The sequence below is a fragment of the Crocuta crocuta genome, unplaced genomic scaffold, assembly GCF_008692635.1.
Source record: "Crocuta crocuta isolate KB4526 unplaced genomic scaffold, BGI_CrCroc_1.0 scaffold306, whole genome shotgun sequence".
NCBI classification, from domain to species: Eukaryota; Metazoa; Chordata; class Mammalia; order Carnivora; family Hyaenidae; genus Crocuta; species Crocuta crocuta.
Window position 1 is genome coordinate 2,590,920 of NW_027529630.1, and position 23,102 is coordinate 2,614,021.

Below are 23,102 nucleotides of genomic sequence, written 5' to 3' on the forward strand. Positions count from 1 at the left end.
GGTGGCAAGAGAGCCCTCTTTGCCCAAATACATTCTGTGACCCACCCAGTGTTAGTTCTCTGGTAGAGCTAGAGTCCTAAAATAGTTACACTTAGCTGGTTTGGTTTCCTCCTGCTAAGGAGGTCCTTCTACCTTTCCTCTTTTCTAGAATCCCACCTACCTTCCCCACAGTTTTCCATTTCTATTTTAATACACAAATTAACACGTAGATACATTCCTGTTGTAAAAGACTTAAACATATAAGCAAATATAGTCCTTACTGATGAAGTTTTACATTGTGACCATTTATTCACTATATAATGCTGCAATGAACATAAAAGTATATACATCTTGTAAAAATATATTTAAGAGGGCTCCTAAAAAAGGAATTGCTATTGAAATATTTTAATTTTTTTTAAAAAAATTTATTTTAAGTAATCTCTACACCCAAAGTGGAGCTTGAAATCATGACCCTAAGATGAAGAGTTGCATGCTCTTCCAAATGAGCCAGGCAGGTACCCTGCTATTGGAATATTTAAAGTACTTCTAGATTGCACCAAACTGTCTTACAAAAGCTTTACTAATTTATTATCCCTTCAAGTGTGATTGTGTCTGTTCATCATCCCTGCCAATACTGGTCACATAAATACTTTTAATTTTTGTCAACAGAAAAAACTAGTAACGACTTTAACTTTGTTCATGTTTCAATGGGGCTGTTTCTTTTTCTCACGATTTCTAGGTTTTCTAGGTATCTTTTACTTATTGCCCATGGTATTCTATTACATATGTTACAAATAGGTAACATCTCCTTCATCATTAAAGGTTCACCTCAACTTGAAATTCTTGCTGATAGCTGCAGTCCACAGTTTGCTCTGATGACCCACAGCATGGAGCAGACATAGCCCCAAAGAGATTCATCTCTATATATATGCCCAGTCGTCCCATTGTCTGATTGGATTTTATTGTTCTTTAAACTGGTACTTCTCATATCTTCTCCTCTCTTCTCTCTTTTCCTCCCCAGTCACCAACACAAACAAAGTAGTTTTAGGGCTACTATACTTCAGATTTGTGCTTCTAATACATAGATGCTCAAGAAATGTTACTGATGATGATAGAGCAGATGCCCCTTTGCATTCCAGCTTCTATGGCAAGTCACTCTTCCAACTCCCTTCCCATTCCCAAATTCCTTACAGAGCTAGGCAGAAAGTAACAGAATGGGGCATGTAGTTTCATGGAAGGAAATGAAAAGCAAGGCAACTGTTACCAACTGGAGAATATAACCACCTAAAAGAGGCCTCCTTATTCAACTCCAGCAAATTACTGTCAAGTAGGAATATAAGCTCCATGTTGACAGCTTTTCAGTTTTTAAAAGCTGAAAATCTGTATTTTATGTTAAATGCACCTTTTAAATGTCAGGGCAACATTGTGTGTTTCTTGGGTTGGAAGCATGCTGAGGTCAGACTGCATCCATCTGGTACATAAGAGGCACTCGTTGTTTATTTTCCCATTTGTTTTCTTCCTTCCATTAGATGGAATGAAACATCAGAACAACTAATGAAAGATAAAGGCACTTATATAATGGCCAGTAATTAGTTGTTCTAATGTTGTTTTATTTATTTCTCTCTCTCTCTCAAACGAGACTAAGAAACATGAAAGAAAACATCCTATTATTCATGACATCAGATCATATTATTCATTCACACAGTAACTGGCACAGGAGAAGGTTTCAGAAAAACTTGCTGTGTTGAACCAATTACTTTATGGAGTAAATGAAGACCCAGTTAGGTAACCACATTACATTTAGACTGCAAATTTACTTTTAAAATTAAACATCCATGTAATTGGCTCAGTACCTGGCACACTGACCCAAGATGTAGGGTAGGAAAGCATCCCTTAATGCCACTCTTTGTTTTACTTGGCAAATATCAGTCAATATTTAATATTGGTGTAACATGATAGGTGAGGATGTGTGGGATTGCACCATGAAAATATGACAGGTCTTTACAGCAATCATGTCCAAACCATGGCTGTCTGGATCTCAATTTCAGTCTTGGCCAAAGACAATCCCCAAGTTTTATACCTCTCAGCCCATACTTCCACTGTTCAGCACTTCTTCTTATGATCTCTGGGTGCTAGTTTCTCCAGGGCCATCCTCTGGGGATACGTGGTTTGGGGTTTCAGTGGTGGGCACTGCTTTGGTCTTTCCTCCTCTGCAGCTCCTCTCGCCGCCTTGCCTGATGTTCACTCATGCAGTCCCTGAAGGCCTGTACCTGTGACTGACACTGTCGCCAGTCCTGGTGTTGGGCCATGCACTCCTGTACGGCATAGTGGGAAGCAGCACAGCCAGAGCGGGAAATCAGCTGGTCCAGTGGGTCCTCTTCCTCATCCTCCTTCTTCACCTGTCGGGCCCAAGTATGGCCTTGAGTTGACATCTTTGACAGTCTCTAGAATAATGGAGGCAAAGTTAGAGTAGGAATGTGATTATGAGGTTCCATTATAAACAGCAGTGACCAAACTGCACTGTTATGGCCTATTTATGCATCTGTCTCCCCTTGGAGACTGTAGGCTTATTTGAAAATAGATCCTAGGTCTGATTCACATTGGTACCATCAGCACTAGGCCTGGCAAGAGAGATCTGTAAAATGGTTTGAACTCAAGAGAATGACATAAAGTATGTGAGAATGTTTAGCACAGCATTAAATAAGCTTGAATGGATTTTGCTAACGGAATTTGAATTAGGTGAAATGTCACCTTTTTGGAGCAGATGTCTCCCCAAAAGAATGAATCTCTCTTCTTTTCTCCTATTAGCCTTTTTCTATGGCTGGAAAAGAACATAGTTTAACACTTGGGAAAGTACCCAAATATCGGTAGGGTTTGACATACAGGAGGAATGGAGAGTTCAGTCTAGCTGCAGCATAGAGTGTGCATGGGCCAGGGCAAGAGATGAGTCTGTGAGATGAGAATGCTTAACGTGAGGAGGATTTACCCAGACTGTCTTCCCAAGATCATCCGCTTCAGAGCACCCAGCAGAAAGTTGCCTACAGAAGGAACTTGAGATACCTTTGAAGGGAAATAACCTCAGCCTTTGAACAAAGTTCACCATGAGAGGCTTAAAGGAACTAGCACTCCTCAGTGTCTTTCCTGTGTCTCTGATTAATTCAGCTAATGATCATTGAGTACCTATCATGTACCAGGCACTATGCTAGAGTTGAAGATACAGGAATGACCAAGACAGATATAGTTCCTGCCTTAATACAGTTTACAGTCTAGACAATAAACAGGTTACTACACAATGTGTATAAATAGCTAAGATTGGGAACACACTGGAGGAACACCTAATTCAGACACGGCAGGAACAGGCTGAGTAGGCTTCCTGGAGGAGGTGTTTTCTAAACTGATATTTGAAGGATGAATAGCAGTTAGCCAGAGATGCGGACAAACAATACTCGTAGTCAATGGAAGAGCAAGGTCAGGGTTTGAGACAGAATTTGACACAAGAGAGGAACTGAAAGTTCTGTATGACAAGGGCACAGCAAATGAAATCGGCACTATGAGGAAATATCTGATCATAGCCAGGTCTTATTGGCCACGTTAAGCCAACATAGCCTACCCAAAACTCATTTGCTTTGGAGGCAGTATAACCTGAGGAAGGAGGGGGGTAATGGGCTTTGAAAAGGGGCTAAGCTTGGAAACCTAGCTGCCACTGACTTATTGGGTGACCTTAAGAAAATCACTTCATAATCTCTTTTGAAAAAGAGATCACCTCTACCTCATAAGATTGTTAAAGACTACATGAGATAATGCACGTAAGAAGCCTGGCATGTCCAAAGAGTTCAATAAATAACAGTTTTTATTACTCTACAGAAAATGTGACCTGGATTCTAAGCCAAACGATCCAGGTTCGAATCCCGACACCGCGTCTCACCATACAATCTTCTTAGCTTCCTCCTTAATAATATTGAACTCATAAAATTAATGTAAGGATTAATATAAGGAACAAGAAGTGCATGAGCGACAACAGGGCTCACAGTAAATGCTAAGGTACGCTTTCCCCACATCTGGCTTCAGTCTTCCCTGAAGAAAAAAGAGGAAGACCCATGCTTGGAGATCAGGGCAAGCTACATGTTCGGCAGCGGGATGGCAGAGGCTGGCCTGGAATAGAAACTCATGGGAAAGCAGATAAATTGAAGTGTCCAAGGGATCTGCAACTTCCACTTTAAAGTCTCCCACTTTAAGAAGACGCATGCACGCGCGCGCGGCGAACGGCCGCAGCCCCGCTGTGCTGTCTACGCCTTACCGCGCAAAGACGCGGTACGCAGTGCTCACCGAACAGATGGTACACGAAAATTCGGACGCGCGTTCCTTCACGTCACCGTCCGTTCCGTAGGCAGGGTTGGAACTCTTCCGACCCTCCGACCGGAAACTGGCCGGGGGGGGCGGGGGGGAGTCTGAGAGCGGAAGTGAGAGAAGAGGGACCCACCGCGCATAACCATTGGTGACCTCTCAGTATAAATCCCGCCTTCCAACTCGTAGCATCCCCTTCTGGGACCCACTTCCGGGAAGGTGCGGAAGAGGCGGGCAGGTGCGGAAGAGGAGGGCAGGTGAAAGCGCGGTTAAGATGGCGGCGCCTTTGAGGATTCAGAGCGACTGGGTCCAATCCCTCAGGTGAATCAAGGCCCAGAGCCGAGCTGGAGGAGGAGGGTAACGCATGTTGTCCTTGCGTTAAGGAGCGCTGTACCCAGTCCAGGATAGGGATTACCTCATCGATTGTTGAGAGATCACTGGGTGTAGAAAAAGAAGTCTCAAACCCACATGGTCATTCGTTTTCATTTTCAGAAGAGCTGCCCTGAGGCCAAGGCAACGCTTACGTGCTGTGTGATTACAGACCAGAATTAAGATCAATGAATGGAGAAAGACAGAACTCAGAGGCAAGAAGACTCTTAGCCAAGTAGTCCTAATCATTTAGCAAATATTTACTGGTTGTCAGTTATTTGCAAAAGTTCTAGTACTCAGCCACCTCCACATTATCTTTGAGTGTATGATGGAGTCCTTGTATCCTTGGACCCCTAGTGCTGTTAGACATATTAGGCAGTTTTATTCAGGAAACAGTGTGATACCCACTATGTCCAGACCCTATGCGTGTGGAGTTTTAAACAGTAGTTCCTGCCTTCAAGAAGCTGACAGCTTAATTGGGAGTGCACAGCATACCATTCATTCAATATCTATTTATTGATGGTATACTGTGCAAGTTATTAATCTGTGCACCAGGATGTGTACAGCAATGCCATGAATGGCAACTGTTAGTTTTTCAAATTGAAACAATGGTGAAGATGAATAAAGCATAGCTTTTTGCATTTAAGAAACTTACAGTTTACTATGACGACTAAATTACTTACTACAACACAGAATGTGTGATAAATAATAAAGAAAGAACACTAACATTTACTGAGGGCCAACCACAGAATGCAGGAGAGGAATGAGAGAAGCAAATTGCTCAAGATTTTGCAGCCAGTAACTTATTGTCAACCTAGATTTTTCGGTCTTGAAAGTGTAAGTCTTTTTCATTATACCCGAAAAGTGTTAAGAGTGATGAGGTAAGGATTTGGATGATTAGAGGGGAACATTCTAAAACATGTAAAAACTCAGTGAGCTGTTAGAATGCAGACATTGTATACTAGTCCCTTGTTTCAATTCCTAGTTTCCAGATAGGTGGGTGACCTTGGACAAGTCACTTTTTCCTGAGTTTCAGGGTTTTTTTAAAGTTAGTTTTCTTAATAAATGTTTATTTTTTAATTAAAAAAATTTTTAATGTTTCATTTCTTTAGAGAGAGAGAGCACAGGCACAAGTGTGAGAGGGGCAGAGAGAGAGAATCCGAAGCAGGTTCTGTGCTGTCAGCGCAGAGCCCCTTGCCGGGCTTGAACCCATGAACTACCATAAGATCATGACCTCAGCCAAAATCAATAGTCAGATGCTCAACCGACTGAGCCACCCAGGTGCCCCTATAAATTTTTTTTAATGTTTTATTTATTTTTGAGACAGAGAGACAGAGCATGAGAAGGGGAGGGGCAGAGAGGGAGATACAGAATCTGAAGCAGGCTCCAGGCTCTGAGGCCCCCGATGCGGGGCTCAAACCCACAAACGTGAGATCATGGCCTGAGCTGAAATTGGAGGCTTAACTGACTGAGCCACCCAGGTGCCCCTATAAATTTTTTTTAAGTGTGTTTATTTTGAGAGAGAGAGAGAAAGAGCAGGGGAGGGGCAGAGAGAGAGAAAGAGATGAGAGAGAGAGAATCCCAAGCAGGATCTGTGCTGTCAGCGTGGACTGGGATGTGAGCCTCAATTCCAGGAACCGGGAGACCATGATCTGAGTGAAAGCAAGAGTCAGATGTTTAATTTTGTTTTAATGTTTATTTATTTTTGAGAGGCTGAGAGAGACAGGAGTGTGAGTGGGGGATGGGCAGAGAGAAAGGGAGACAGAATCCAAAGCAGGTTCCAGGCTCTGAGTACCCCGGGCCCAAACCAACGAACCGCGAGATCATGACCTGAGCCGAAGTTGGATGCTCAACTGCCTGAGTCACTCAGGCCCCCCAAGAGTCACATGTTTAAATGACAGCTATCCAGGCACCCCTGAGCTTCAGGCTTTTTTTTTTAGTATATGTGCTGCCGAAGCGAGCACTTTTTTTTTTTTTTTTTAATCTTTAACATAGGAATAAGAAAAGGTATTTTGTTAAATTGTGAAGATTAATTACACTGTTTGTAAAGTGCCTAGCACAAGGCTTAGTTTACAGTAATCCCAGTAAATATCTGCATGTAAAGTATTCTTGATTTTTCAAAGCTGTTCAGCTGTGTGAATAGTGAACTTCCTATTGTTGAAATATTTGAGTATTCATTTATCCAGTAGATACCTCTGCATTAAATGCTTAATCCATGAATATTTCTTCAACAAATAAAGTTTGTCTTAGAATAATCTATGCCTGGATGAGATGTTAAACTGGATCATACCTCAGTACTATGTCCAGACTGAAAATTAATATCATCTTCTTTCTCCCTTGCATCAGTGACACTTTTTCAGCATTGAATGAGCCTAATTAGTCTTTTGTTTATCTTCATAGGAAGGATGAAGGGGAAGCCTGGCTGAGTTGTCACCCTCCAGGTAATGTCCATATGCCCAAATCTATATGCCTTGCTTTTAGAGAAAAGGGATTTACTACCCCTAGAAGAGAGCTTCATACTTCTTTTGGCCCAGATTCCTTGCATAATATCACAGTCTTCAAATGTTCTTGACCAGTCACACCAACTCCATTTCCCGGGAAGGCCTTCAGATTAGTTTTCCATTTGGAAGCCACAGACTTGACATTCAGGCAGTGATTAAGTCCCTTAGCTATATATTATTGTATTCTAAGAAGTTCTGTAGTTACATTCGTGATTTCTTGATATGATTCCTAGATGTATGTCTCCAGCCCTGAACTCTCTTCAAGTTCAAGCAGAGAGTGAAGAGTTGTATGTTAGACATTTATGCTTGAAGCTCTCACTGTTCTCTTGATTTTATCAAATTTAAAACCAAGCTGAGCACTTCTGCTGTCAAACAGGCTTTCTTTTTGATTTTCAAATTTAAGTGCTGTCAAACAGGCTTTCTTTTTGATTTTCAAATTTAAGTTACCACCATTCTAGGCATTAGAATGAAAAATCTAGTCACTTCACCATGTCACATCCAGATAGCTCCCAGATCCTATCTCATACTCCTTTGAATGACCCTCGTGTTACTCCTCTGAATGATCCATTTGTTTGTAGTTATTGTGATACTATTAACAAAAATCAGACTTTTTAATAAATTTGTGTTTTGTTTTACTGATTATCTTTAAATTCAGATACCTTTGATTACATAATTATATTTCTCTGAGAAATAGAATTTTAAACAGTCTTTTGAGGAAAATGATGTTGTATAGAAAAGGAGATAGTAGATAGGTCTCATAGTCAAAGGTTTTGTTTTTAAAGATGAGAAGTAATTGGAGAGCAATTAAAATACAAGTTATGTGGAGAGGAGAGAGGACAAACTAAAAAACTAGTGTCTTAAAGGAGAGAGAAGGAGATTCAATTAAGTCTAAAAGACTATAAGATGAAAGAAGGTGAGGGTAACTGCAGATGTAGATAAATGCATTGGTGTGGACATGGACATTTAAGAGTGTCTTTCTTCCTTTCTCTTTCTTTCTCCTTCCTTCCCTCCCTCCATTCCTCCTTCTCTTCCTTCCTTCCTTCCTTTCTGTAAGCTCTGTGCCTTAATGTGGAGCTTGACTTGAACTCATGACCTCGAGATCAAGTTTCCTATGTTCCACTGACGAAACCAATTCTATTTTATTTTTTTTTAATTTCTTTTTAATGTTTTATTTATTTCTAGGAGAGAGAGAGAGAGAGACAGTGTGAGCAGGGGAGGGTCAGAGAGAGAGGGAGTCACAGACTCTGAAGTAGGCTACAGGCTCTGAGCTGGCAGTCAGCCCAGAGCCCGACGCGGGGCTCGAACCCACAAACCGCGAGATCATGACCTAAGCGAAAGTCGGACGCTTAACCGACTAAGCCCCCCAGGCGCCCCTGTTTTTAACTCCATTCTACCTTCTGCATATGTTTATGTGTAGGATGTCTTATTTAGCCCCCATCACTGCAAAATCAGTGTTCCACTTAAGCAGATTTTCTAGTTTACTGAAGCTTAATTCTTTGCTATGTATCATATATATGTACTGTAGATAAATACATATGTGCATGTTGGTCTTCATCTTTCATTCTGAAAGAATTCCATTTCACAGTAAAACTGAATTCGAGATCACTCTAGTAGCTTTCTTACAAATGCTGTATCATATCTCTAAATATTTGTACCTATTTTTTAGCTCTTGAGTGTACTCCCTCCCAAATTAGGTTCACCTATGGTAGTGCTCTTTCCACTTCACCTCACTTTAACACTAGTACCTTCTTTTCTTTCATGAGCCAATTTCCTACCATAAGTACAGATGTCTGAAGTGGGTCTTCAAGGAGAACAATGTTAAATTCTTATTATTTTCTTGAGACATACTTCTTTTGTGCTATGTAGGGAAACCAACTTTGTATGGTAGCCTGACTTGTCAAGGAATTGGCCTCGATGGCATCCCAGAAGTTACAGCTTCAGAAGGATTTATTGTGAATGAAATAAATAAGGTAGGTTTTTAAATCTTTTAGATGATACCGAGTCCAAAACTGGGGTAGTACCTATATATCTACTTTAAATATTTATACTATTATTTGTATATTTGTATTATCTTTACTTGTTTAGTAATCACAGTTTTTACACCTTTGAATGTCAAGAGATTTTTTCTTTTGTAGTTAAATATACTTTTAGATACTTTTAGTTATATATACTTGTTCTTATTTCCCTTATGTCAGCGCTTTCCAGTAGATAAATAACGTAAATCCCATATGTAATTTAAAATATTCTAGGAGCCACATAAAAAAGGTAAAAATAAACAGGTGAAATTAACTCTTAAAATATATTTTATTTAACCCAGTAAATCTGAAATAATATTTCAACCTGTAATTAATATTAAAATTTTGTTAATGAGATATTACACGTTCCTTTTTTTCTTACTGAGTTTTTGAGATCTTGTATATATTTTAACACTTAACCACACATCCCAATTCAGACTCTAATTTTTTATTGAAAATTCTTGATAAATGTATTAAGGTTCTATAAAATTTACAGTTGAGAACACATTTTCACATACTTAAATATACTTAGTTCTAAATATACTTAAATATATACTTAAATATATATTCTAAATATACTTAAATATACTTAAAAAGTATATTCTAAATATACTTAAAAAGTTTTCCAAAAACTGAGTCAAGTGTTAGTTTTTATTTTTTTAAATTTTTTCATATTTTAAATGTTTTATGTATTTCTGAGAGAGAGAGAGAGACAGAGACAGAGACAGCATGAGGAGGGGAGAGTCAGAGAGAGAGGGAGACACAGAATCTGAAGCAGGCTCCAGGCTCTGAGCTAGCGGTCAGCACAGAGCCCGACTCAGGGCTTGAACCCACTAACCGTTATTTTATGACCTGAGCCAAAGTCGGATGCTTAACAGACTGAGCCATCCAGGCGCCCCATAAATTAAACTTTAAATGAAATAAAATTGCAGTTCTTCATTTGCCCTGGCCTTATTTCGAATGCTTGATAACCTCACGTGGCCAGTATCTACCATATTGGACAGCACAGCCTTTATCTGTCTAGGCTTTGATGAAGACCTATGTTAATAGTACTTAATAGCTTTTCTCATTGGTCTTTGAGGTGAGTAGATGGCCAAATTAAGTACAGTAAAACTTTGGACTGCAAGTAACTTGTTCTTTGAGTATTCTGCAAGATGACCAATCATTTCTGATAAATTTTAACTTGTTAAATGAATAATGTCTTGCAATACAAGTAGTATATGATGCCAAATATCACATGATCACAACTGAAATTTGCTTTAATAAATGAATGCTTTGGATTAATAGCATGTTTGTGGAATAAATTATGGTTCCAAGACAAGGTTTTACTGTATTACAGAACCCATGAACCTGACTTTCCTTACTTATTCTGATGGCTGTAGTCAGTATGCTCTGGTGAGTGACCTGATTCTCAAAGGGGAAGCCAGCCTTTCTTTTTTTGTCTTTTAATGTTTAATTAAATGTTTTTTTAGTTGGCAGATAGTTCAGGTTATACCGATAAGAATAGATAATACTTTGTTTTTTACATAAGATTTTAAAAAGAATTTTTAAAAATATTTATTTATTTTGAAAGAGAGAATGTGTGTGTGAGCAGGGGAGGGGGCAGAGAGACAGGGAGAGAAAGAATCTAAGCAGTCCCTGTGCTGTCAGGGCAGAGCCTGACGCTAGACTTGGTCTCACGAACTGTGAGATCATGACCTGAGCTGAAACCAAGAGTCAGATTATAACCAGCGGAGCCACCCACATGTCCCTATGTAAGATTTTAAACATTGATTTATTACCCTCTGTGCAAGGTAATAGGCTAGCAGTTATTACATATACTCTATTTTTCATAAACAGCTATGGTATTGTAGAACCTATCTGAAGATCTGAGTTCAAGTTTTAGTTAACTCTGATACTTATTAGTAATGTGATTTTGGACGGATAACTTAGTTCTCTGAGCCTCAGTTTCCTCACATAGAAAATGGAGATGATATTGTACCTATAGGCTGGTTAATGGGGAGTGAGACTGCATATGAATGAAACTGTAAAATATTACAAGAGTGAGTTTTTATCATAACAATCCTATGGGATTGATTTTTTAAATTTTCATTTTGCATATAAGCAAACAGATTCAGAGAGGTTCATTAACCCTAGCAATCAAAGCTAGTTATAGTTAGACTGTACACCAGGATTGAAAACAGTTCTATAAACTTCCAAATATGAACGCCACCTTGCAAGCCTACATTTTTCCCAGGTGTTTTGCCAGCCACAGCCTCAGTTCTGACTTCCTTTCTTCCCTTCATACGTAGGCCCTGATACAATCCTTATCTCTTCCAACATCATTGCTAATTTCTGCCAGTGTACCTGCTGGGTCAGACAGTAAGTGCTTATGGTTGAGCGTTCATTTGTTTCCTAATTGCTGTGAGTCACTTTGCGGTCAACTTTTGATGTTGCTACATTGTTCTATTAAACAGTAGATTATGCTTAAATACATAATCCTGGAAGATTAAAAAAAAAAAGTTTGACTTTTTTATGCCCTGAATTTTATGTTTTGATATCCTGCAGCTTTTCATTAAAATATTCTTATTAACAGCATGGATTCTCTACTGCTGATATTGGAAGATAGTTCAGTATTTCTTTTCCTCCATAGTTTGTTTATGGATTAAAGGCTGAATTGCTTGATTGATAAGCAAGAGGAAACTACTGGTTGGCAAAATCTTTCATATAATTAGTCCCAAAGAAAGGAAGTCTTCTGAGAGCAAACCCAGTTCTTACAGATGCCTAAACACTAAGTTCTTGGAGTTCCTTGAATCCTTGCTGGTAGGAATATTTAAACCAGAAGAGTTTAGCTGACACTTTAATTTTGGGTACAGGAGGCAATTCCAAATCCAGGTCAGCTCTCTTGCTGCCGTATGGGCTTTGTCATGTGGTTAAAAGCAAAACCTAATTTTATGAAAAGCCTGCAGGCAGCCACATATGGATATGCTGGCTAAGAAAATCTGTTTGTATAGATAGCTATTCTGATTGTCTTTTTAAAGGAGTAGAATACTTGTAATTGAGAGCGTTTTGATTTTTAGTGATGAAAATATTGTAACTTTGAAACTCTTTTTTAAAATATTTTATTTCTCGCCCCTTCTATTTTAATTTTTTTAATTTTTAATTTTGGAGAGAGAGAGAGCACACACCAAGTGGGGGAGAGGGACAGAGAGAGAGAGGGGGAGGGAGAGAATCTTAAGCAGGCCTCACCTCTAGCACAGAGCCTGATGTAGGGCTTGATCCCACGACCATGGGATCATGACCTGAGCTGAAATCGAGTTGTGCTTTCAACCAAATGAACGATCCAGGCACCCCTGAAACTTCTTTCTAATGAACTGTGGGGACCTGTGTTTGTTGTATATAGATTAGCCTTAGAAAGAGGTTTAGAAAATCTTGATTTTTGAAGACGTTTTCATTGTCAGCAGAATTTCCAGAAACTTTGAAGTACTGATGCAAAAGAGATAACAGGTTAGGAACTGTTTGGTGAGTGCAGCTCCTCGGCTGTCCTGTAGGAGATACACACTTAGGTGGTTGTGGTGTTATTTTGGCAGTTAGAATAAAGGGCTGTCCTATTGCAAGAACCCTCGAAGGGTTTCCCAAGCCTCTTATACCTGTATACATGCTACCTTGAAATCTTAAATGGCTACAAAGGCTGCCTTGCAAGTTATGTCACCTCAATCTAACATCTAGTTCTAGGTACAGTTTCCCGCTATGTCACCAGTGCTTTCTTGCTATAATAGCTGAAAGATATGTGATAATGACTAAGCAAAAACACATGGGGAATTAATACAGCTATGGGGCAGTCAGCAGTCAGTGAACATGTGTAGTCAGTTTAAGTCCGAGGTAGTAATGAGCACTGCAGTCCTGACCAGGATTACACATTGTATATCATAATTTACTAATTTTCTCTGGTAACTGTAGTTGTCAGTAGTCTAACATTTTTTCTAAAAATTCTTAAAGGCAGTAAGTTTACTTTTAGTTTGGTTGTTTAGGCCCTGGACTTGGAATCTGGTGCTCTTTCCTCCTATCTGTTAACCCTGTTCCTTGCCCCATTGCTAACTGAGAGTACTGGTATTAGATTTTCTCATAAAAATTAGTACTCTCATGTTTGTCATTTTTTTGTAAGTATATTTATTTATTTTGAGAAAACACGCACATGCCCAGGAACAGGGGAAGGGCAGAGAGAGGGAAAGAGAGAATCCCTAGCAGACGCCTATGCTGTCTGTGCAGAGCCCCATAGAGGTATCAGTCTCACAAACCGAGATCATGACCTGAGCCAAAAAGCAAGAGTCAGAAGCATAAGAGACTGAGCCACCCAAGCGCCCCTCCCCTTTGTGTTTGTCATTTGTATCTTACTGTTGGTTTGTCTTCTGTGGGAGTTTACTTCACTATAAAAAGATAATGGCATCTAAGCACTACAAAATTACATTGCAGAAGAGCTGCTGATCTATAGGGGAGTGATTGTGTTGTGAGCTGGGGAAGGAGGATAAGAGTGGGTACATTTAAAAGATGAAAATTCCGGAAGGGGGCAAGATGGCAGAGAAGTAGGGAGCTCCATACATTGCACTCGCCCCCATATCTCACACGGAAAAGATCTGAAGCCATAGGAAACCTTACAGATCCCAAGATATTGGGAGAGAAAGGACGCAGAATCCACTGAGAAAGCCTTCTAACGTGAGTGCGAACTGGGGAAGATAAACTCAGGCAGGGATCGGAGACTGGAGGGACTGGGCGATCCCCCTCTGTGGGGAGTGAGAGGGGAAAAATAGAGAGTCTGAAACTACTCAAGATACGGGCCCTGGGCCCTGCCGCTGGGAAACAGAAAAACCTCTGCTTGAGGCATAGAAGGACGGTGCGTGCCAAATCCTGGCGCGCACTCAATCATCCTAGAGCGGCTGCGCGAGCCAACTCGTCCCAGAGCGGCTGCAAGCTCCCAGGCACCGCTCCTCTGTTCCATTGTATTCCCAGCGCTGCTGGATTCCTGGAGGAGCCGTGCGCAGACCTTCGCGCTCCGAGCTGGCTGGAACTTTAGAGGGAAGGCGAAGTGCTTAAAACTGGGAGATTTGCCTGCGAGTTCGTATTTCGGGTGATGAGACACAGAGGGACCTGATTTCCCTCTCTCCAGCGGGCCAGACACGCCCTGCAGACAAGCCCCGGCCCATGCTCACCAACCCTACCTGGGGAACAGGAGCAGCGGCTTCTGGCTCCACCCCCAGGGCTAGGCAAGAGGCGTGGAATTGCCCTGAGGTGATCGCCTGCCTGCTAGTGGCTGCCACGGTTTCAGTCAGGCGCTCAGACTGCACTTGGAAACTAGCTGGCCCGGGTTAAAGAGCGCGACCCACCTGGCACGGGAGTATACACACACAAAAAAGCTAGGTGCAGCGCTTGGTGCAAGAAGGGACTGGTGCACCGCCACTCTCCTCACCACAACCACTAAGGCAGAACTCCCGCCTGACGCATTGGATCACACCATGCCCTTCCCTGCTAGAGAGCTGCCCTCTTCCCTTTTTTTTTTTTTTTGACCCTTTTTCCCGGAACACTGACCCGTTTAACTTTGGTCACCGGCTTGCTTAAACAGTCACAACTAGTCCATTCTGTAGATGAAAATTCTACACCTACCGACATTTTCATCTCTTTATCTCAGGAGTAATTAGACTATATAGTTTCTCTGGATAACACCGGCGTCATTCTCTCACTTGTCCAACCATATTCCACCCCTTAGCTCTTTTAAAAAAGCTTCTTATCCCTCCTGCCTGTTCATTCTATTTCCATTTTTGCCTCATCCCCGCCCTGTCTTCTCTCTCTTTCTCTATGCTCTTCAACTAGCACTGCATACACACGGCTATTTAACTGTAGCTGGGAAATCCGGTTATATGCTTTAAACCGCTCTTTGTCCATTGGTTTTCTTCTTTTTTCCTTTTCTTTTCTTCTTTTTGACTCTTTCATGTATTTTTTACTCTCTATTATTCGCTCTCCCTCGTCCGTCTTTTCTCTTAACTTTTTCGTTTTCCCTCTTGGTTTCCATGTTAGTTGAATTTGTCTGTGTGTTTGTGTGCTCCTGCTCCCTGTGTGTCTGTCTGTTTTCTTCTCCAGGGATACCTCAAGAAACAAGCCAGAGTACACAAGGTCGAGGGTCCCAAATGGTCCCAACAAGAGAGACCAAGAGATACCATTCAAAAAACACTCTCTGAAAGGATAGGCCCTGGACAGTCAAAGAGTCTTCTTGGATACAGCAGAGCTCATAGGTGCAGAGAGCATAACAAGTCTTTAAATCTAACAAGAGCCAGAAAGCTAACTAAAATGATGAAACAAAAGAGCTCTCCTCCAAAGAAACTCCAAGAAGAAATGACAGCTAATGAACTGCTCAAAACAGATATAAGCAGCATAACTGAACAAGATTTTAGAATAATAATCANCATCCTAATGTTTTAAGAGATTTAATTTCATTGGAGTAACTTCATTGATGAATTTTATCTTTCCCTCTCTATTTAGAAAAGCATTCATATTTCTTGTCCGGAGGAAAATGCATCCTCAAAGTTTTTGGCACCATACACTACTTTTTCCAGAATTCATGCTGAAAGTGTAAGTATTTTGATAAAGTGAGGAGAAAATATAATGGAATGTTATTTTTTCATTTTCTATGCTTGAGTGCTTGTAAACATTCATAATTAATGTGTCTTATATTTACTGTGCATTGTTAAGATAACACAGCTGAAGTGTGATAATTTTGGCAAAACCGGTATTTAGGTCCACATAGAATATGTACACAAATCTACTCACTGTTAATCATAGAGAAAGGAATTATCTGAAGTTTACATATGTATGTTTTAGCAGAGGTACTTAGTGGCTTTTGGATAACACCGGTAGCTGTTTGTATAATTTGTCATTGCTCTTATTTCTGTCTCATTGCCTTCAAGACAGGGACATTTTCTCAAAATTCCAAGTGTAGCATATTGAGGAGTAATTTTCAGAGGTCTTTGTGAGAATGCCCTTTCTAACTACCATGGAAGCATAAATGAGAAATATGTGGATAAACTGATTATATTAAAACCTTCCATTTCTTATTGTGTGATACATTTTTTAAAATAGCTATTTTTTTCCCACATTTCAAAACCAACATAGATATATATAGTGATGAGAATTTAGGAAATATAAAAAGTGAAAAATCACTCACGTTCTACCATCTGAAAATAACTAATGTGAACTTTGGTTAAAAGCCTATATTAATAATAATTATAGTAGTAATCTCCCTGTCTTTTCATTAAATATTTTATCAAAATAGGTTTTTATAGTATATGCTGTTTTATAACTTGCTTTATATTCTTTAATAATACGTTATGTTCCTCATTGTATGCCTTCTTTTTACATATTCTTTTAAGAACTGCATAGTATTCTGCTGTATGATTTTACTACAGTTTATTTTCTCCAGTTTTACATTACTGGACTTTCAGGTATTTTTGATATCCTGATTTCATATTTTGATGGTATATTTAGCTAACCCTTTACTCACAAAGATAGGAAGAAATCAAAATAGAGTTGTTGAGTCAAAGAGAAAGCAGATTATAAGACTTTTGGTATGTTTTAACTGACTTCCACTGAACTAATTTATTGAGCTAACTGTTGCTCTGCGTTTCCTGTATAAAATATATTGACTAGTACTCATTCATGGCTTATGTCACAGCACATTCATGGCTTATGAGCTCTTTTCTGAGATCTGCATACTGCTGACACTACTGGTTAAGTTGAATGCTTACAAGGATCAGTTATAGTACCAGTTTTATTGTTTTTGAAATTATGTTAATTAAATATGTTCACCAATGTAATATGACTGAAAAAGCAGAGTGATTATGTCTTTGAAAACTAATGATTGCATTATAAAGACTTGATAAAGGAGAGGTTTTATAAAAAAAACTTCTATAATATGTGTGAGCAAGATAAGTACGCAATGTTAGGAAAAAAGAATTATTTGTCTTTAAAGTTTATTTATTTAAAAAAAATAAAGTTTATTTATTTTGAGAGCAAGAGAGAGAGAGAAGAGAGACAGTGGATCCTAAGAAGTCTTCATGTTATTAGCACAGAGTCTGTTAGGGGGCTTGAACTCACAAACCACAAGATCATGACCTGAGCCAAAATCAAGAGTTGGTCGCTTGACTGACTGAGCCACCCAGGCACCCTGAAAAGATTTTTTTTTTTAAACCCTAGGTAAGGGGGTGCCTGGGTGGCTCAGTTGGTTAAGCACCCCACTTTGGCTCAGGTCATGATCTCGTGGTTCATGAATTTGAGCCCCAAGTCGGGTTCTGTGCTGACAGCTCAGAGCCTGGAGCCTACTTCGCATTCTGTGTCTTCCTCTCTCTCCGCCTTTTCCCCCCTTGCACCGTGTCTCTCTCTCAAAAGTAAATTAACATTTAAAAAAATTTTTTTTAAAGATGCTAGAGGGATTTTTGCTTTCAGATTGTTTTATAAGTGTGAATAAAGATTTGCCTTCCGTTAAAGAAATCAAGTTTTGAATTATGTCTTTGGTTAATAGTTTATTACAACAAAGTCAAGGTGAAGTTTCCTTGTAGTAATCAGTGGACTATTGAAAAGATTAGTGAATTTTATGTACATTTATGTATTGAGTTAAATGTAGATATTTATGCATTGTTTTTTATTATTTCCTACTTTATTTGAATTTTTTTGAGTAATTGACTTACCAGTGGGCCCTTTCCATTGACTAAAAAGGATTGCTTTTCTACAATCTGACTTGACATTCTCTACCAATATTGGGCGTTCACATTTTTTTAATGTTTATTCATTTTTGACATTGAGAGAGAGACAAATCACATGTGAGCAGAGAAGGGGCAGAGAGAGAGAGAGAGAGAGAGGCACAGCATCCGAAGCTGGCTCCAGGCTTCGAGCTGTCAGCACAGCTTGATGTGGGGCTCAAACTCACAATCTGTGAGATCATGACCTGAGCCTAAGTCAGACACTTAACCTGCTTACCAGTTTGAGAGATGGTATCTCATTGTTATTTTAATTGTGCTCCTTTGATTAATCGTGGATTGACTACTTTTTCATATATTTTTGGCCATTCTTCATATCATTTGCTCATTTTTCTAAGTGTGAATTTTTTTTTGGTATTGGTAAGAGATCGTATTTATTTTTATTTTAGTTAATATACCGTGCAATATTGGTTTCAGGAGAATTCAGTGAGACATCACTTACATACAACACTCAGTGATCATCACAAGTGCCCTCCTTAATACCCATCACCCTAGCCCATCTCCCACCTACCTCCCTCCATCAACTCTCAGTTTGTTCTCTGTCATTAAGAGTCTCTTGTGGTTTTTTTCCCCTCTCTTTTCTACCCCCCCTTCCCATATGTTCATCTGTTTCTTAAATTCCACATATGAATGAAATTATATGGTATTTACCTTTCTCTGATTGACTTATTTTGCTTAGCATAATACATTCTAGCTCCATCCACACAATTGCAAATAGCAAGATTTGAATCTTTTTGATGTCTGAGTAATATTCCTCTGTGTGTGTGTGTGTGTGTGTGTGTGTGTGTGTGTGTGTGTGTAATATGTATCTTTAAAAATTTTTTTTTTCATGTTTATTTATTTTTGAGACAGTGAGAGATAGAGTGAAAGCAGGGGAGGGGCAGAGAGAGAAGGAGACACAGAATCCAAAGCAGCCTCCAGGCTCTGAGCTGTCAGCACAGAGCCTGATATGGGGCTTGAACTCACAAGCCATGGGATCATGACCTGAGGCACAGTTGAATGTTTAACCAACTGAGTCACTCAGCCACCCCTGTATATGTATCTTCTTTATCCATTCATCAGTCTATGGACATTTGGTCTCTCTCCATAGTTTGGCTGTTGTTGATAATGCTACTATAAACATTGGGTTGCATGTACCCCTTAAAATCTATATTTTTGTATCCTTTGGGTGAATACCTAATAGTGCAATTGCTGGATTGTAGGGTAGTTCTGTTTTTAGGGTTTTTTTGGGGGGGGGAACCTCCATACTTTTCTTCATAATGGCTATGCCAGTTTGCATCCCAACCAGTAGTGCAAGAGGGTTGCCCTTTCTTCACATCCTCTCCATTACCTGCTGTTAATTGTGTTGCTAATTTTAGCCATTCTGACAGGTATGAGGTGGTATCTCATTGTGGTTTTGATTTGTATTTCCCTGGTGATGAATGATGTTGAGGATAAGAGCTCTTATATTAAGGGTAGTGACCTTTTGCCATATATTTTTCAGATAGTTTCTTGCGTATTGTTTATTGTTATTTATGGCATCTTTTGACATACAGATCTCTAATATCTTTAGATAATAAAACCCAACAATTTATTCCTTTATCCACTTTTGGGTTCCTGCTTAGAGTAGTCCATGATTTTTATATATTCACTTTGGGTGTAATGGGTAAGCATAATGGGTAAGAGCACAGACTCTAGGGATAGACTCATTGGATTTGCTTCTTTGGCTTTTAATGTTGGTTCTGCCATTTACTAACTGTGACCTTAGGCCAGGTACTTAAACTCTGGGTGTCACAGATGCTTTATTTGTAAAATAGGGATAAAAGTAATATAGGGGTGGTAAGAGGATTGAAACAGAATTCGGTCTGAAACATAGTAAGCACAATGTAAGTGTTAAATACAATTATATAGTATTTTCTTTAAATATATATATTTTTACATTTCAAACTTTATTTTTGTTATTTATTTTTTTTTAAGTAGGCTCCATGCCCAATGCGGGGCTCGAACTCATGACCATAAGATCAAGAGTTGCAGATTCTACTGATTGAGCCAGCCAGGTGCTTCTGTTACTTAGTTTGAAGTAGGGATCTATCTTAATTCTTTTTGAAATGATTAACATAGCACAGCACTATAAAGTAATCCATCCTTTATCTCGCTTGAATTGTCATATTTATGCAATATTTAGAATTATCCCATTCATCTGGCTGTTTTTTTGCTGTAACTGAGAAATAGATCTTTAGCTTTAGACCCTGACCTAAGTATACATCCTGGCTCTGTTGTGTCACCTTGGGGATATTACTTAATCACTTCTTAAACCCCAGATTTCTCCACTGAAAAATACAAATAATACCTATCTTAATGAGTTTTGAGGGTATTAGATGAGGGAAATGTCTGTTACATGTCTAGTACCTAGTAGCTATTCAATAATGTTAGTTCTCTTTCCTCTTTAACAAAAGTTTGGAGAAAGGAGAAAGCTGGTATGACCTATAATCTACTCTTTAGTGTTTAATCATTTTGGAAGAACCAGGTAGTTCAAATTCAATTCTTTTTATATCTAGGAACTAGGTCCCCAGAGATATGTAACCCACATAAGGTAACAATATCCCTGTCCCCTGCAGGGACAGTATATTAACTGAGAAGATACAATAGAACATATCTAAGTTTCTCCATCATGCACTATTGACATTTTGAGCTGGATAATTCTTTTAAAAATTTTTAATGCTTATTTATTATTGAGACCGAGAGAAACAGAGCATGAGTGGGAGAGGGGCAGAGAGAGAGGGAGACACAGAATCTGAAGCAGGCTCCAGTCTCTGAGCTGTCAGCACAGAGCCTGACACAGGGCTCGACCCACAAACCATGAGATCATGACCTGAGCCGAAGTCAGACACTTAACTGACTGAGCCACCTAGGCGCCCCTGAGCTGGATATTCTTTATTGTAGTGAGCTATTCGCCAATTGTGACAAATAAAAATGTCTCTAGACATCACCAAATGTGATGAGGTAATTTACCACCGGGTAACGAACCTCTACAATATATGAACATAGTGCTGCAGACTTACTAAGGGAGGAAATGATAAACTTTTTGGCAGAGTTAGGAGAACCTTTTGAGAAGTAGGTCATTTTTTTTCTGTTCTCTAGCTTATGTTATTGTAAGAATTCAGTGTATAATACGTATAATATAAAACATTTGTTTAAAAAAAAAAAACATTTTTAAAGTAAGTTCTACCCCCAGCATGGAGCTTGAACTCACAACCCTGAGATCGAGTCATGTGCTTTACTGACTCAGCCAGCCAGGTACTCTGAATTTACTTATTTTTATTTGTGTATAGTTGAGAGAAGTAGGTCATTTAAAAAATTATTGGTTTTTCTATTTCTTACTCTCCTTTCCTTTTGAGTTCATCAGTAGGTGATTTTTCCATTTGTTAATTACCTACTATATTCCAGGTACTCCTGTGGGCACTGGGACTGTAGCAGTGAATAAAATGTGGTGTAGAGCGTACATTCTTGGGGTGTGGGATTAGACATGATTTACTAACGACTTGGATCTGAGACGTGAGAGAAAATGAGGAAAAGGAATGATTCCAAAAATATCCAAAGAAGTAGGTAAATAGTGGTGCCATTTACTAATGAGGTCAAGTAGTTGTATTGGTGTGGAGCAGGGAGAAATGAGAGTTCTGTTTTGAACATGTGAAGTTAAAGGTGACCACTGTAAAGCCAAAGGTGGATGCCTGGCTGGCAGTTGGAAAGATACCACCTGAGTCAGGAAAGAGGTTGAGCTTTGTTGCTTGAGGGATTAATTCTGTTTCACAGAATGAGTAGGAGAGTGTTCAAATGTCTTGGTTCTGGGGCCCTGCAAATGAGGACAGTAGTTGCTCTTAGTGATACAGGTCATATGGCTTCACTTTCCTACCTAGTGTTGTTGAGGTACTTAATTTTTTTTTTAATGTTTATTTTTGAAAGAAAAGAGCACAAGTGGGAAAAAGGCAGAGAAAGGGAGGGAGATACAGAATTTGAAACCGGTTCCAGGCTCTGACCTGTCAGCACAGAGCTTGATGCAGAGCTCGAAATCACTAATGACCTGAGCCAAAGTCGGACGCTTAACCGACTAAGCCACCCAGGCGCCCCAGAGCACGTAATTCTTGATCTCAGGGTTGTAAATTTGTAGCTCCACATTGGGTGCAGGGATTAGGTAAAAATAAAACCTTCAGGAGCACCTGAGTGGCTCATTCCGTTGAGTGTCCAACTCTTGATTTCGCCTCAGGTCATGATTGCACAGTTTGTGAGATTGAGCCCCATGTTGGGCTCTGCCCTGACAGCACGAACCCTACTTGAGATTCTCTCTCATCCTCGCTTTCTGCCCTTCCCCTGCATATGCACTCTCTCTTCCTCTCAAAATAAATAAATAAATAGTGCCTGGGTGGCTCAGTTGGTTAAGCATCTGACTTTGGCTCAGGTCTCATGATCTCATGGTTTGTGAGTTTGAATCCCACATTGGGTGAGCTCAAGCTCCGCTTCAGGTGAATATGAGCCTTGTTTCAGGTTAGTCCTGCTTCTCTGTCTGTCTTTCTCTTTCCCTCTCTCTATCTATCTCTGCCCTTCATGGAATTCTCTCTTTCTCTCCCCCCCACAAAATAATCAATTTTTTAAAATTTAATAAATTATTTTTAACAATATTGATTCCACTTATTTTTTTAAAAGTTTTTAAATGTTTACTTATTTTTGAAAGAGAGAGGAGAGAGAGCGCGAGCATGGGNCCCATGCAGGCTTCAGGCTCTGAGCTGTCAGCACAGAGCCTGATGCAGGTCTCAAACTCATGGACTGTGAGATCGAGACCTGAGCTAGTCGGACACTTAACTGACTGAATCACCCAGGTGCCCCTCAAAAATAAATGAATAAACAAACATTAAAAAATTAGGAAAAAAGTTATTAAAAAAAACTTTTAAGAAAAGAAAATAGAAAAGAAAGTGCTGGACATTGTTCTGGACACTTAAAGAGCTTGTCATATAGTTGGGGAGCCAGACATGGAGTTACAGGAAGTTAAGTGACAATACCAGTAGTCAGGCTTAAGGCCCAAGATTAGGGTGGTGGCAGTGGTCTTGAAGAAGAAACATAGATCTGGGAGATAGGTCTCC

The 23,102-nt window shown here is 39.5% G+C and overlaps 2 protein-coding genes across 4 annotated transcripts in view; one reads left to right on the forward strand and one right to left on the reverse strand.

Moving 5' to 3' along the window:
- Positions 1 to 263: 263 nt before the first annotated feature.
- Positions 264 to 23,102, reverse strand: part of COA4 (cytochrome c oxidase assembly factor 4 homolog) — a 30,181-nt gene continuing 7,342 nt past the window's right edge. The window contains exons 1-2 of one of the 3 annotated variants that reach the window (XM_077762258.1): positions 4,306 to 4,402; positions 264 to 2,423 (exon numbers count right to left, since the gene is read on the reverse strand). In XM_077762258.1, the coding sequence (XP_077618384.1) occupies positions 2,157 to 2,411 (255 nt within the window). In that variant the 5' untranslated portion in view covers positions 2,412 to 2,423; positions 4,306 to 4,402 and the 3' untranslated portion in view covers positions 264 to 2,156. Of the gene's footprint in view, positions 2,424 to 4,007; positions 4,271 to 4,305; positions 4,403 to 23,102 lie in introns of those variants that run through there. The other 2 variants (XM_077762257.1, XM_077762259.1) reach the window with 2 other exon arrangements.
- The window catches only part of PAAF1 (proteasomal ATPase associated factor 1), a 45,973-nt gene continuing 27,452 nt past the window's right edge, over positions 4,582 to 23,102 (forward strand). Inside the window, exons 1-4 of the mRNA XM_077762256.1 lie at positions 4,582 to 4,644; positions 7,093 to 7,133; positions 9,060 to 9,163; positions 15,719 to 15,808. Coding sequence (XP_077618382.1) covers positions 4,598 to 4,644; positions 7,093 to 7,133; positions 9,060 to 9,163; positions 15,719 to 15,808 — 282 coding nt within the window. The 5' untranslated portion in view covers positions 4,582 to 4,597. The remainder of the gene's footprint in view (positions 4,645 to 7,092; positions 7,134 to 9,059; positions 9,164 to 15,718; positions 15,809 to 23,102) is intronic.